Source organism: Parasteatoda tepidariorum, chromosome 5 (assembly GCF_982258835.1).
Source record: "Parasteatoda tepidariorum strain Cologne lab strain chromosome 5, Ptep-v5.0, whole genome shotgun sequence".
In the NCBI taxonomy this organism is placed as follows: Eukaryota; Metazoa; Arthropoda; class Arachnida; order Araneae; family Theridiidae; genus Parasteatoda; species Parasteatoda tepidariorum.
In genome coordinates, this window is record NC_141759.1 from 76,637,889 (window position 1) to 76,654,553 (window position 16,665).

The window sequence follows — 16,665 nt, forward strand, 5'->3', positions numbered from 1 at the left end:
GAGGAATTTTAACGTAACGTATGTGGTCAACTTAGAGAGGGAGACGAATCATGTTATTCTTCAGAATTTTAACGTATGTATATAACAAAGAAGGGCGACCAACTCACAAATGAGCTTAGGTGCTTTGCCTTAATGTTTAGCTGCAACGGGTGGTCAACTTAGAGAGAGATGATTCATTTTTTTTATATGGTGCTATTCTTAAAAAGTTTACATATATGTAAATGTATACGGTCAACTCACAAATGGACGCGAGTGCTTTGTTTTAGTGATCAATTGAGACAGGTGGTCAACTTAGAGACTGGAATAAGTTATTGTTTTTTTTTTATATATTATGTTACTCTTAAGAATTTTAACGTATATTTAATAATGTATACTGTGACTCCCAAATGGGATGCATACCATAATAAAATAATAAATATACTAAAAAAGATTTTCTTGTTAACTTATTTGGAGTAGCATTTATCAGCACCCTTACTCAAATTTAACTTCTTAACTTACAAGGGTGGTCAACTTGACAGGTTTTGCTATACTATATTTTCAAAAAATACTTAACTGCACTTTAAAAAATGTAGAAATATTTTAAATCAGTTAAAAAAAAGCACTTTGACAATTATTACTTATTTTTATGTGCCTAAAAGTTGCAGAAACAGTTAGAAATTTTTTTTAAGGCTATTTAAATTCTAACTCCCCATTAAAAGAATGAATAAATTTATCTTTAGTGTAAATATTATGATAAATAAATTCTGCAAATTCTATGTTTTTGAAAACGAAGTATCAAATATGTCCAATTGTAAACAAAACCTTCTTCTCAATATTTTACATAATATTGCATCATAAGTTTTGTTTCATTTTAAATTAGAATTTTGAGTGTTTTGCAAGTACTATCTAACTTTTTGTAGTGTCGTTATCTCTTCTTCCTTATTTTTCTTAACTTTTTATCTTACATTCTTCTAGTTCTTAATTACTTTTTACATTTTTTAAAGGCATTTTCCCCCTTTTTTGTCGTGACCAATTCTAATTTAGGAGTCCACAGGTTCTTCGTATCATCTCGGACTTCGCACCGATTAGCAATGAGAGTCATCCATCTTGCTGGCCCGACATTCGACCGGAACTGTGTGAATGTACCTCATGAATCTTCATCACTCATTCTTTTCTGGAGAATATATTCTTTATTTTTCTCTCTCTATCTTTGGCATCACTTGCGCGTGCCTTTTCACATGCTGAAATGAAAAATGCTCATTAAATATAACCGTGCTGTTTTGTTCTGGAAAAATCTTTTTTCTTGTCGTCTGACAAACACCTTTATAATCATAATTCGTCTGCCACTTTTAGCGCTCTTGTTATTTTAAAGCCTTATTTGCATTGAAGAGATTCAACGTAATTAATGTTCTTAATTTTTAAATGTTACGTTAATTTAGTTTTAGGTCGCTGTTGCTGCTAAGTTTTAATAAAAAATTATTTTGTTATAAAAAAAAAAATTTTATAATAATTTTATTTATTCTTGCCATACTTCATAACCGTTGTTGAAAAAGTCGACCCAGTTTTGAGTTTACGACGGTAAATGTTCAACTTTAATTTTGAACCCAATCCAGAAGACAATGGGAACTCCTGGATCAAGTATTGAGAGAAATTTGCCTTCGTGAAAGACTTTTAGATGCACTCCCCGCATTTGTGTTACATGGAAAGGAAAACCGTGAAGATTTCCCACGCTTAGCCTGACGGTAAGGGAACTCTAACTCATGATCCGTCTACCAATGAAGATTTTGTACTGTTTGTCTATGATAGGTACTCTTCCTGCCACAAAGCCTGTAGCAGTCTGGTGCTATGGAAACAAGAAGAGGGCATTTTAGGGAGGGTAGCTTCGATGAAGAGGTCTCCTTTTCTCTCGCCGAAACCAGTTCTAAAGAGGGACCCCGCACCCCTACTTGAAATAATCATACCTCGTTACCATAGTCACCGCCACATCTCCAGACGAATGTCTGGAAGAGTACTTATCTTAGACAAACGTACGTCACCACTGTCGGTGAGAGCCGTTTGCAGAGTTCGTATCGACCAGCCATCACTGACATTCGAACCCGGGACACAATGATCTCTATGGAGGTTACTGGATTGCTGTTATGGAACAATCTGAATAAAGCCCGGCAAACTCGCTTCCTCACGCCGCGGTTAGGCTTTCCTATTACTTTAAATATCAGTATTTATCTGCCAAACTGCTCTCCTAAAAAGTTATTTTAAAAGTGCTTAATCGTTCTTATCATCGATACAACAAATGCTTAGATATTTTTTTTAAATCAGGTTTCTGTATATGTACACTGCTAAATGAAAATATCGTTAACCTTAGTTTAATAGTGGATCATTTTCACAGCATGCGATTCATTCGCATATGCGATAGTATCTCAATGCGATGCTGTTTCTCTTACAAGTAACTTCTAAACATTCCCACACGCGTTTTTGGATAATCGCATGCTAGAATAAAGTAAGTAATACATCAAGAAAACCGGCATTCATTTTAGATATTGCTTAATGTTTCTTTTCAATCAATTATTTCTGACATCACCTTTTTATTCAAGTATCTTTCACACTTACTCTTGTCTTTGACCCTTGACATCATTTAAACCTCATTTCCTTTTTAGTGTTTACATTCAAAATAAATGTTTATAGTAAAATATTTTAGTACAAGATCATATTTTATATTTGTGAACTGATTGACAACTGATTAAACAAAGAATTTTTTGTATGTTAATTCACGTGAAAAAAAATTTTTATATTTACTATTATTATTTTATACTCATTATTTGTCAGAGAAAAAATTACTTGAATTATTATTTTTAAATGTTGGCAGATATTCATTAACCTAAGAAAAATATCACAGTTCGTTAAGTTCTCCAATTAAACTGCGTTATCTTTAGAAATGTTATATCTAAATATGAGCAATGTATCATAAAAATCCTTATATCTTAAATATCGTGATTTACAAATTCTGACTTTATATCGTGAATAATACTATGTCTTACAATATTGTTACTTATTGTTTAGTTAAGTTATTCCCCTTCATATAATTCTTTAGTCGGAAATTCTCTTTATCTTTATTTTGAAATGTTGGTAGCTATCGGCTAATATAAAGGAAATTCTCTTAGTTAATTTTAAGAGTTTAGTTGGATGATTAAACTGCTTAAATATATGGAGCTGAGCATTATATCTTGAAGCATTGATATTTATTTTAAATATTGCGATAGTATATTCTAACGATGTATCGTAAGTACCATATCTTTCTAGAAATGTCTATTACAAGATAATTATCAACACCGATAATTTCACTGATTATCGATTACGATAGTCATCAATTGCGATAAAATCGTTATCATTTTCGAGAACGATATTTATCAAAAATGATAATACTCAATTTATCGACAGCAATATTGTTCAAAACAATATAATTGACAACGATACTATCCTGTATGTTGAATCTTAACTCCCTTAGTACATCTATTGTTTTATTTTATAATTACTACAGTTTCAACTTGTTTCCATGCGAGTTGTTTTTGTATAGTTATCCGAAAAATTTGTTCATTGTGATCGAATTAATTAAATTAAAATGTGAGTCGAAAAATTATCTTGAAAAATTGTTGAGTAGTTTTAAGGAACAAATTTTTTTTTTTTTTTTAAATTAAAATACGATATTGCCCTTCGCTATATCAATTATCTCTTTTCCCTTGGGATTTGACTACGGTTTAATGCTAATTATCATCATCATTATTTTTTGACGATATATCGCTATATTAAAATCTGATATCGTTCAGCACTGTTTAAATATTTTGTCTTTCTCTTAGAAATAGGTTGAAATAGATAAAATTAAGCGACAACGGTTTATCATATGGCATCGATATTTTCGAACAATTTATCACTATATTTAAATTCTGATATTGTCTAAATCTAGCAGTATCATTTTCTCTCTGAATTTGACTGTAATAAAAAGTTTAAACCAACTATCATTTAAGGTATAATGTCATACAACATCGATATAGTGCGATATTAAAATTCCGATATGGCCCTGCTGTAGCCAGATCATTTTTATCTAAAACTAAATATCTATGCATTATAACATTTAGTGTACATATTTTAAAATCGATTCCCGAAATATCGCTGTTTCTAAGTTTCAATGTCGCCCAGTAATAGTTATATCATTTTATCTCTTGAAATTAGTCTATAATTGATAAAATTCGCGAACATTCTTCGCTTATTTTTCCACTTCTTCACTTTACTTCCTGAAGTAGATCATCGTTTTGTCATCGCGCTGAGTAATTTTTCGTTACTCTCACCGTTGTAAGAGAAGGAAGATCCGGAAATTTACGCGAGCAAGAGATATTGATAAACGATTTTTCTTCCTCTAAAAGGCATCATTAAAATAATATGGAAAGAGCAAAAAAGAAAAAAAAGGAAAAGCCTCACTCTCTTTTTCCCTTCTAGATCTAAAATTCAAGCATATTTATCACCGACTTTACCACCGCTAATTCTTAAAAATTACTACATAATATTCGAGGTGGAATATATTATATTAAAAATATTTTCTTTTAAAAAAAAAAAACTGGTAAATGCGAAATCCTACCAGAACCCCAAGTCTTCCCCTGTCAATAGTGGTAGAGGTTTTCCCCCCATTCTGTTGGTAACCCCTAGCAACGAAACACGCCCAAATAGATTGAAGGGATTGAAGAGGAAGGGATGCTCAAGATCTGATCGAGATCTAGGATGATGCACTCCCTCATCGGGGGTGGGGGTGGGATAAATTGTCGTCCGGCGCCTTTCTGGCGTAATTCTATGTCTAGCTTGGGTTTCCAGAAATTTAGAATTCCTGAACACAATTCTTCCCCACACTATACTACCACCGCCACTCAGTTACCCAGTTTACACAACGGTTTGGGTTACGCTAATGTGTTTTCCCTTTGTGCAGAGTTAGGGGGGGGGAGTGTGTGGGTGGGGGTCAGTTTTCTGTCCGTGTTTGATCGTGGACTTTGGGCCAGCGATCTCCTTCGTGGTGTCAGTTTACGGATGAGTGTCTTCTAGCTCTGTATGGGGAAGTTTTGATAGAAGTGCTTGATTTTTTTTTTTTTTTTTAAGTTTTTCAATTTTTTTGTTTCTAGTGAAAAATTGAGTTTGAGGAGTTTCTACTCTATTTTGTGGTTATCGCTTCCTTGAGGTTTAGGAGAAATGAAGTAAAAAATGTCACGGAAAATAGATTCTGGTGCTTTTTCTAAAATGTCCTTTTTTATTTTATTTTTATAAAAATGGCGACAAATTGATTGATCTGGTATAAAGACAGTTTTACTGAAGTAATTTAATACTGCTTCTCCCCTTTAAAGTTTAATATTTAAATTAAATATGTCTGAAAAGTTTACATACTTAATTCTGTAAATTACGACAGAATATCAAATCAGTCTGTATTCTCTGAGCTCAATGTTCTTTCCTTTCTTTTTCCCAATGGGCTTCAAATTTATAGATTTAGGGTTTTATTAAGTGATTAGGGTTTCACTAATGTAATTTAATATTAAACTCTTCGTTCCTTTAATATTTAAGTTAATAATTTTTAAAAAATTACTTATTTCGTTTGATAAATCAAGGGAAAATATCAACAAATAAGGCTATAAATTATCTTCCAACTCCTGAATGTTTTTTCGAAAAGGATTTTTAATGATGACAAAGTTATTGATCTGGAATATGTAAAGAGTTTTACTAAAATAATTTAATATTGTTTTGTTGTTTTAGTACCTTTTGCGTAAATTAAGGTAGATGATCAAATTATGTTATAAATAAAGCACTGAGCGATATAAAATAAACTCTTTTTTTTTTTTTTTAATATTTCATATTTACTATTACTGAATAGCATAGAATTAATTAATACAAGCTAGCAGCAATAGTTTATGTGACTTTAATTCAATAATAAATAAATAGTTTCAAAATAAATCCAATTAATAAATTATTAATTTTGCATTTATTTACAATTGAGTTAGTCACAAATTAATTTTGTATTACTCTCATATGTATTTTGTTCCACTGTTAGTACAACAAATCTTAAGTACTTATGTTAGATTTTCTTTTTTTCCCCCTCTCATTTGTATGTGATTTTGTCTTGCATTAAACGCAATTTCTGCTGTGTTTCATTTTTATCTCTAACTGTGAAATTGTTTATTTTGACTCTAGCCTTTCAAATTTTTCATTTAATCTAATCTATATGATAAAAGTCAAATTTAGTTATTAAATAAAAATAATAATAATTTATAACACTATTAATTAACTTGGCAAAAATAAATACCAGAAAAAGGAAATGTAATTTTTTTCTAATTATTCCATCTTAATAAATTATATTTAATCATATTATTTCATATAATTTTATGTTATAGTATTTGTTTTTTTTTTTAAATTTTCCCTCAGTAAAAATCTTTTGAGCTTAAATCTGGATTATTAGGATTCCACAAGCAGTGATACCAAAGTGGGAAAAATTTTATTCACATAGACAGGTTGATCCACTTGAAAAATTTTGCTATTGAGCCTTACATTTAACAACTTCTTCTGTTTTGAGTTGTTTAGCAGTTTTTGATTATTATTTACAAATTAAACTAATTTTTTTAGTATGTTTTTGATTTATATTATCTGTTTAAATTAAACATTACGTACAGACGTCAGAACTTGAAAGAAAATTATTTCTGAATAAATTTGAATGATAATTAAACTTTTCGGTCTTAACTAAAATAAAAAGTAATATCTTCTACTTTCTGGATTTCATTTTTCTGGAAATTTTGTTAATTTTTACAAAATTCTTGTGCATATTCAAATGAAGTCTGTTTAAGGATTTAGCTTCCTTGTTAAGTATGTTTAGTGTTGAAAAGAAATTTTTAAGGCTATTGTATCCTGCTCCCATATTGTTATGAGGTACCCAAGGAAACCTTAGGAAGATGTTTTTAACTCTACAAATGAAACAGTAATTTTCATTTAAAAATAACTCCATTTAGTGATTTTATTTCTTTTCTTTTCTAAATTTACTCTACATCATAAACTTCATCACATTCAATTTAAGTTTTTATTACCTTCAATTATTTTGACCGCTTTACTTTCAATTATTTGTTAATAATTTTTAAAGTGATTAACCTAATTAATATGTTAGCATGCTATATCCCTCCCCCCCCCCCAAAAAAAATATATATAAATAAATAAATGATTCGTTACACAAAATTAAAGATTAAGGGAATACTTAAGCATAACGTTTTTCTTGACAGATGCTAATCGCATCATCCATTGGTTGTGCACGTGTTATAGATACATCAATTCTATTATTCGAAAAGCTTAACTGATTGCAAGCTCTGCTGCAGTCTATCCATATTTGAAAGTATGACTTTATTATACCTGAGCAATATAGAAATGGTAGTAAGACGAATATACTGGAGAGTGACACTTAACTTTAAAAAACATTGTGGAGTATACCAGGCAAATAGATACTTGGCAGGAGCACTTGACCTTAAAAAAGAAATCAGTGTAGGGTATACCAGACAAAGCAGCACATAGGATCTATGGGGCAGTGCCACTAAACCTTTAAAAAAAATAATAAAAATCATTATTGTAGAATATACGTGGCAATGAATGGCCTTTTTTCTCCCTTGTTGCACCCAACTAGCTAGTGCCCAACTACGCATATGCGAACAAGAAAGTGGTGTGATTAGCCACTGTGTTTTCATTTTTTTAAATCCATTTAAAATAGATTGGATAAAATTTTTAAAATTTGAATGACATAATATTGTTAATCTTGGATGAACTAGCGTGGCACATTATTTGATGTCATTATTATTTATAACATGATTTTTAATATAAAAAAAATATATAGTTTTTAACAAAGCATAAACAATATATATACCTAAGTGAATTTTTTTTTTTTCGGTCTCTATAGCATTATACATTTTCATTCAGAATTGTTCTTATTTATCAATTACCCCTTAATTATTTTGATTTTCCTAAAATAGTTTTATTACAACAACACTGATAATATTTAAAAAATGTATTGTTTGAAAAAATAGCTACAATCAGCATCTTTTTGTATTTCAGGTAGAATCGAAACAACACAATGTCGCTTTCTCTGACGGTCAGCATTGTGGACAAAAATGTCACCAAAACCATGCAGTTCGATCCGTCCACGCAAGTATACGATGCTTGTCGAATTATACGAGAAAAATCCTCAGAAGGAGGCGAGTCAGGACTAGGAGAATGTAAGTATTATGTCATATTTCTTGATGTTCATATGCTTGTGAACATACTATTTTACTATTATTTTTGTTCTTGATCTTAAGACATTTTCTGTTGAGACAGAATCTGTTAATGTAGCTGACAATCAAATATTCTGTCTCTTTTTCAAACTTTCCTAATTACACTGAGGAACAATATATATATTTTTTTGTTGCATGAAATTTTTAACAGATCTTAGATATTTTGGTATCGCTGATTTCAAATCTGCTAGCTACAATTTTTTTTTAATGACATTTTTAGTCTACTTTTTATTGAAGTGTGAAAGTTTAAGAATGATATATTTATATAACATAGAGTTACGTAAATGTTGCTGCAAACTTCTGGGGGAGTTAGAGACATTATTATTTTTATTTTATAACTGTCGTTAAAAAGCCGACCCAATTTTGTGTTTACAACTACTAATGTTCAACTCCTGAAACAATACCCCCAGATGTATGATTTGCTATGGGAACATGGTGGATTTTGTGACTTGACAGATTTAATGTGCATCACCATTTACTACACGGGGAGTCTTCGACCAGCGGGATGGAACCCACAATCTCTCGTACATGGGACCAGTGCCCTACCAACCAGGCTATCCCAGTCTAGAGCACATTATTGGGATTAAAATTGTATAGGAACTCATACCTGTAAGTGTTGTTATGCTCCGATTGGTGTGATTTTCTATTATAAGTTATTTCTTTGTGCTCTTCTGAACAAGTCATAATGGGGAAGCATCCCAGAAGTGTATGATAACATGGGTTTCCTATGCAATTTCAATCCTTATGAAATTGTATAACCCTGATGAAATTTCCTTTATTCCCCTAAACGATTTTGAAACATTTGCGTGACCCCTTGTTATATATAATGTTTTTAACTCGTACATTTCGACAAAAATGTCCTTTTGAAAAATTTGGTATCTTTAGGAGCTTATTTCAGATTTGAAATCTTCACACCGGAATTAAGCAAAATCAAATATTTGTCTAAATGTAACAAAAACTTTGTTTCCCAGTGTTATTTAATAACACATACCTGCCAAGTCTCCTGTTTTTTTTAACGAAGACTCCTGTATTTTAAGACTATCTCCTGTTTATCCGTATATTCTCACATTTCTCCGTATTTGTTGAAGAAATTTTTAAAAAAATTTTGACGATAATATATACATTGATGGCAAAAATACTTCTCTCAATAGATGGTGCTACTGCCACTACTGCAGTATCTTGAGTGTTTATAGTTTAAATAATTATAAATAATGGTTTGAAAAATCTTCTTTAGATTAAGATTTATATACATATCTTTTATTTCGCTATATGTAAGTGCTTATATTATTTTCAATTTTACTTACATGATTATGCATAATGTGATGTATCAGAACGTGTAGCCTACAAAATGTCGCTAGTAAAATCTCTGTTACTTTATTCCAATGATGGAAGGTATGATAACATGATATTGACCATGAGAGTGTAATTATTGAATTGATTACATAATTTCAAAGCATGGAAATATCACTCAATGGTGGTTTTATCTACTGGATTTTACCTATTTCTCATGGTTTAATTAAAAATTCTTCTAGTTTTACCATTGTTTAGAATTTATTTTTTGAAATTTAGAACGATAACTAATGTGATCATATATTTTTCTCAATCTTCAGATTGAATATTAGGAGGATTTGGACCTTTGATTATTATTTTGTTGACCACTCATTTTTTTTACAACTTTATTATGTCATGTAAAATATGCTCCAATAAAGCTGTAATTTCATGTTTTAAGTGCTTTTAGAATATATAGTAAGATAAACAAAAGGAAGGATAAAAACAAGTCTTAAACCAAAATGGGCTGACATTTAATATCAACTTTTAACTGGTTTCCATATCTTTTTCCTCCAACTTTGCATCATACTTCATAAATAATAATATTTTTATGTAAAAATGTTTTTATTTGCTCTAAAAATTTTGAAAAAAGTGTGCACGTGGAATAAAAATTATTTAAAACATTTCGGTATAATTTTTTTTATGATTTGTTTTTCACCCAATAGCAATAGGGGCAATTTTTATTTACTTTGTTGATCTAGTTAGGATAATGTTTAATGTGATTATCGCAACAGTAATTAAAATTTTTTCATTCATTATAGTTAGTTATGAAAGTAACATCAGGGGTCTGTCTAGGTTTTTCTGAGAAAGGTACCTATTTTGTGAAAATTTAGATATAATTTGTGAAAATTAAAAATTATGTTAAAAAATCAACACAAAAATATGGATTTATCGTTTCTTACGGGATACGCAAATAAAATTTTAAGACAAAGTATTTTGTGTACCGTTTTTCCTAAAGTTGAATTTGTGAAGGTACAGCTAAACGGTAGTAAATTTGACTTGGACAGACCCCTGAACGTGTATACCAATTGGGAAAAATTTGCTTTATTTGTGTTATTGTCAATCAGCAGTTTACTTAAGTGACAGATTTGAACCAGTATTTAAATTTGCTACTAGCAGTAACCTCATTATTTTTATGACTTTCAACCTTCATCAATTTTTTCAATTAGTTTTAATCAATTTCATTGACTTGAGCAAAACTGATTTTCTGTTTGGGTAAGAATGCTTCTGGAAATGCCCACTTTTATTAAGTGCAAACCAAAAAAGGGTTAGAAGAAGTATCTTGAATAGAATTATTGCTTTGTTAAACTAGCTAGTGCCCAATTTAGTTCCTAGTTATAGCTGTTTTGCTTATAACATTATTTGTAATTGTCTTAATAACTAATTTGATTATAAAATCTCAAAATTTCCATAAGTTTTATTGTTTACATGACTTCTGTTTTTAGTATTAGTTATCCATTTTAACTTCAACTGTGATTTTTTATCTGACTGGAGTACAGTTTTATGTTTTATTAGCAAATTTATCTTTTTTATTCTTTATATTTTTTAATTTATATTTTAGTTCATATATCTATATACTTCGTAAATTCAAGGAAACATATCGATTTATTTTCATGATCAAATTCTAAGGTGCATGCTAGAAAAATCATTTAATTAAATTAAAGAAATCTGAAATCTATTTCGAGAAAATCACGCTTTACATTTGAAGCTTTTATTAATACTTTATTTTGATCATCTTTGAATACAAGTTTCCATTCCTTAAATTTGCATTTAAATGAAGAAAAATGCGGAAGGTAGGAATAAGTTGATTTCACAAGTATGTTAGAAATGAATTGTTTTTCATTTTATCTATCTTTTATATATAGATACCTTTTTCTGTGTTTGCCTTATCGATTATAATTTTTCACACCAAAAAAATTTCATTTTCAATTTAATAAGTTAATTTAAACTCTGCTAGAAATGAATTATATATATATATTTTTTTTAAAAATGTCTCTTCTATCTTCAATAACAAAAGATAGTATTGCTTTTACTGATCTGATTTTAAGAGAAAAGTTAATCAAATCTTATGCATTTTTTGCAATTCAATTATTTTTTTTCATAAGCATTTATTTATTGATATTTATTCTAGGAGTTACCTTTTGTTTATTTCTTTTAATGATGTTAATTACTTTTGTTTTTCTTCCTGGATTCCTTTCCTCATTCATTAAGATAATGAATTTCATTAATTTAAAATGGTGATTTTGTTAAAAAGATAATGCTCTTTAATTGAGTTTCATATGTGATTTAATTAATACTTTTTTTTTTTTAAAGAAAGTCTGTACCTATTTGCATTGTTTTTCTTTTTTAAATTATTAATAAAAAATTTATTTTATGCTTTTTTTCCTTCAGTTTTTCCTTTTTTTATTTTCTCTATTTATATACATAACTCAGGGCTGTTTTGTGTGGTAGTTTTTGTCTATTTATAAATATTATTGGCATCTTTAAATTGCATTACCTGTCCTTTAATGTTCTTGTTTTGATTGTCATTTCAAAAATTAATTTTCATTTATCAAAACAACCCTGACTTTACATAATCCTCATTTATTAACCAAAAAGTAAATAAATAATGATATTAATAGTTCATAGCTGAACTGGGATTTTAAAAAATACATATTATTAAGTTTAAGATCAAAATAATTATTTTGCTTTCATTATTTTCTTAAATGTGGAAAAAAAATAGTTGAACCTAACTTTTTTTCTATTGTTTTTTCTTTAAATAAATTTTAATGTAATAAATCTCAGCATTTTTTTTTTCAGCATATACTTTTTGTAAACTTGTAGTAAATATTGGATTTAATTTTTAAAAAAATCCTAATTACAATTACAGGTAGTGTAAAATACTTTCTCCTTAACTGCTGCAAAGTTGTTAGCGTTAAATATTGTGTGTTAATTATTAAAAGTGTTAATTATAGTTGTTATATAAATGCAATTTGATGTATTGAAATTTATTGCAAATGCAACTTGTATTGAGGTATACTTAAAATTAGATAGTAACTGTAGAAATGTTTAATGAAATAAACTGATTATCTTTTTTAAGCTATAAAATTAAATGATTTTAAATATTTTTTTTTTGCTTTTATATGCCATTCAAAATGTTTTACAAACAAATAAAAGGTTAGCCAAGGATTGCGGTTGTATTTTTGATATTGTTTACTTTAAAATTTTTCATTTAATCAAACATTTATTTTATTTTCAGCAAAAAATTATGGGCTATTTTTAGCAGATGAAGATCCAAAAAAAGGAGTTTGGTTAGAACCAGGAAGATCTCTAGAATATTATTTATTAAGGAATGGGGTAAGAGCCCTTTTTTAATTAATTTCTGTTCAAAATTTTGCTTCTGTCAAAATTATTAAGGGATATGCATCATATTAGGTTCTTCCAGTTTTATTTGTTTTGTGTTAATTTATTTAAAAAAAAATATGAGTACAGAGCCCATGCAGAAATTTATAATAATAAAACAAGTCATTTTGAGACTTCTTAGGAAAATGCATAAATTTGGAGTTTTCCCTCATATCTTTTACAAGTAGCATTAAAAAAATTAACATCAAGAAGGAAAAAAAAATTAACAAAAACTATTCTCTTAGTGAAAAGCAAACAAATATTTTGAAATATAGCTGAGAATTTTTATATTTGTAACAAACTATTACCTGTTTATAACATATTTTAATAATTCTTATGAGTAATAAATATTTATTAGAGATAAGTAATGGCTTGATTAAAAGGAAATTTCAGAATGTCAAATACAAAATGGGAAGGAAAAAAAAAGAAAAGTTTTTTTTTATTTTTACTGTAATGTGCTAATTTATCGCCATATTTAAACAGATAAGTTTTGCACCTAACAAATTATGTCTAACTTTGTAATTTAAAACATATTTAAGTATATTTTGATTGTGGCATCATACTATCAAAGAAATTTGATCATCGGAAACAAAAAAGTTTTTCAAAAATTTTGTAACTAAAAACTTTTTTTTTCTTTTTTTTTTCAGTGATTAGTTTTACTAAGGTTATTTGTTGCTATTAAAAAATATTTGAAATCATTCATCTTTCAATTATTAAATTTTTTTATATTTTCTGTTTTGTCTCTCATTTATTATTTATATTTAAAATAATAAATTTTTTTATAATAATTGTCTAATTGTAATTTAATCATATTACATCTATTTTATGTGGATGATAAAAACACGCATTTTCCATTTCAATTAAAAAAAACTCATTTTTTTCATTCCAGGATCTCCTTGAATACAAGAGAAAGATGAGGACTCTGCGAATTCGGATGTTAGATGGAACAGTAAAAACCGTCCTTGTAGATGATAGTCAAGTTGTTGCTAATCTTATGGTTGTTATTTGCACAAAAATAGGTAGGCTTGATCAGGCACCAAAGAGTTTACTACTCTAATTTTAAATCAATACTTATTATCTTTTGAAATTCTTCCACATATTTTTCATTTTCTACTTTTTATTATTTTCTATAATTGCACGAATTAAAGCTTTCTAAGATACAGTTCTCAAAATGTAAAAACTGATCAAATAAAACTTATCCATTGATTAATAAAGATTGAGATCTGTTGCTGGCAATTTGGCTTTTTGAATATGACTGATTAGGGGATCAGTCTTAATTATTTTTTGTAATATTAGATGGAGCTTTGCTTTCTAAATCTTTCAAATTTATATAAAGTTTTTATTTTTAATTTATTTAGAACTTTACTTGCGTTCCATTATTTTCAGCAGCATTTACCTTTCTATTGTTCTTTTAATATTTTGTATCAATCCTCTTGCTAAAATAAAAAAAAAGTTAAAAAACTTGTGAAAAACTATACATATATATATATAATATATATCGCTCATGGGCTGCAATAGTGGCACAACTAAAACTAAGAACAGGTGTAAATATGAATATACACGTTCTTTCAGCAGCAATACTAACACAACTCATAATTCAACTTGAAGATAATCTTCGTTTAAGCAAACTAAAGCATTTCTTATGCATTTTGCTTAGCAACGAAAACCTTAAACCCACTTATCTCAAAACTTGATTTTTTGAATTGTGCCACTATTGCAGCCCATGAGCGATAAATATGTATATGCATATATATATTGTATAAATAGATTACAATAATAAATCAGTTAATTAAAGTTAATATATTTAACCCTTCAAAATAACATTTAAACAAAAGTATCCTTTCGGAAGCTAATGAATTTGGTGCTTCAAAATAATTGTTTTCCAGACTCATTTCTTTATTTATTTTAGTGTGCATTTCCTCTTTATATTTATTGAAATCTGTCAATGTCATGTACATGTACTCTTTGCTCTATTAGCTTACTGATAAAAAAAATTTTTTTTTTAGGTATCACTAATCACGATGAGTTTTCTCTAATCCGTGATATACCTGACGAAAACAAAGAACCTAATACTGGTACCCTCACACTAAGGAGGGTAAATATATATTTTATTAATTTTCTGCCCATTTTTTTTATAGTATTTTTCTTCTTGAATATTTTTTTTATTTCGTTTGAATTGTTTTAGGATAAAAAAGATAAAGACCAAAAAATGGAACAGCTCAAAAAGAAGTTAAAAACAGATGATGATTGTAAGTTTTCTTCTCTTTAATATTAAGACTGTTCTAAGAACTAAAACATTTTTAACTTTTGAATAATAATTATGTTTGTTTAAAATAATTTTATCATGATTTAACTAATTGCTTTTTATAACTCAAATTCCATTTAATTTTGCTCAGAGTTTTAGTCCTTGGAAGTTTAATATCCGACAGGTGACTAATATTTCTGTTTATCTTTACTTTTTTTAATCTTTTTAACTAACATATCTTCTTTCTAGTTAGTAACTATTTAAGTGTCATATCATTAAAGATTATTTACTATTCTTGTAGTGGCGACTACTTCCAGGGGTCTGTCCAGGCCAAATTTACTACCGTTTAGCGGTATCTTCGCAAATTCAGGTTTAGGAAAAACGGTAGTTTCACAAAATGCATTTTCTTAGAATTTTATTTTTGTACTCCGTAATAAACGATAAATCCATATTTGTACCATTTTTTTGTGTTGATTTTTTAATAAAATTTATAATTTTCACAAATTATGTCTAAATTTTCGCAAAATGGGTTCCTCTCAGGAAAACCTAGACAGACCCCTGATTACCCAGTTGATGAGTCGAATTGCATAGTTTAAATAGTTAAATTATTGCATACTTTATTTGGTATAGTTTGTTGCTTACAACTTTATATTAATATGTTTCCTCATTCTAGGTTAGTAAAGTAATAGAAATGGGAATACATTAGTACGCATGTCACTGCCAATATGTTACTTTACTATTAGTTAATAATATTAACTAATAGTATAACATTATAGTATAGTATAGTAATATCAGCTGTATTAACTTAATATAGCCGATAATAATATATATTAATATAGCATGTGTATGGGTTAGGGAACTGGCCTTGCATCCGGAAGGTTTTGGGTTTGAATCCCGGGCACGGCATGGATGTTCTTTCATTCTCTGTACTATCCATTCTTACTGTGGGGGCACTCAATATGGTCCCCTGAAAGAGTGGCCCACAAATCTGCCCTTCAGATGCCTGTATGACTTAGGTCAATCTCCAAGTGGGCATTGGGGAAGAAAAAAAAAACTATTTGTTAGTATGCTATTTTAGGCAATCATATTTTGTTTATATTTTTCTAGTGAACTGGATTGATCATTCTAAAACTCTTAGAGAACAAGGCATAGAGGAGGAAGAGACACTTCTTTTAAGACGAAAATTTTTCTTCTCAGACCAAAATGTAGATTCTAGGGATCCAGTTCAACTAAACTTACTGTATGTGCAGGCTAGAGATGCAATCATCAAGGGAACTCATCCTGTCACAATAGAACAAGCTGCACAGTTTGCTGGAATCCAGTGCCAAATTCAGTTTGGTGACCATGTTGAAACTAAGCACAAATCTGGATTTTTAGAGTAGGTTTATTTTTAAATTATAAACA

General features: G+C 28.7%; 1 protein-coding gene across 6 annotated transcripts in view; it reads left to right on the plus strand.

Moving 5' to 3' along the window:
• rhea (Talin_middle and talin-RS domain-containing protein rhea) overlaps positions 1-16,665 on the plus strand; it is a 124,380-nt gene that overhangs the window by 60,144 nt on the left and 47,571 nt on the right. For all 6 annotated transcript variants that reach the window (XM_087164318.1, XM_087164317.1, XM_087164320.1 and 3 more), the window contains exons 2-7: positions 8,089-8,249; positions 12,874-12,971; positions 13,906-14,035; positions 15,023-15,111; positions 15,202-15,265; positions 16,369-16,639. In XM_087164318.1, coding sequence (XP_087020444.1) covers positions 8,108-8,249; positions 12,874-12,971; positions 13,906-14,035; positions 15,023-15,111; positions 15,202-15,265; positions 16,369-16,639 — 794 coding nt within the window. In that variant the 5' untranslated portion in view covers positions 8,089-8,107. The remainder of the gene's footprint in view (positions 1-8,088; positions 8,250-12,873; positions 12,972-13,905; positions 14,036-15,022; positions 15,112-15,201; positions 15,266-16,368; positions 16,640-16,665) is intronic.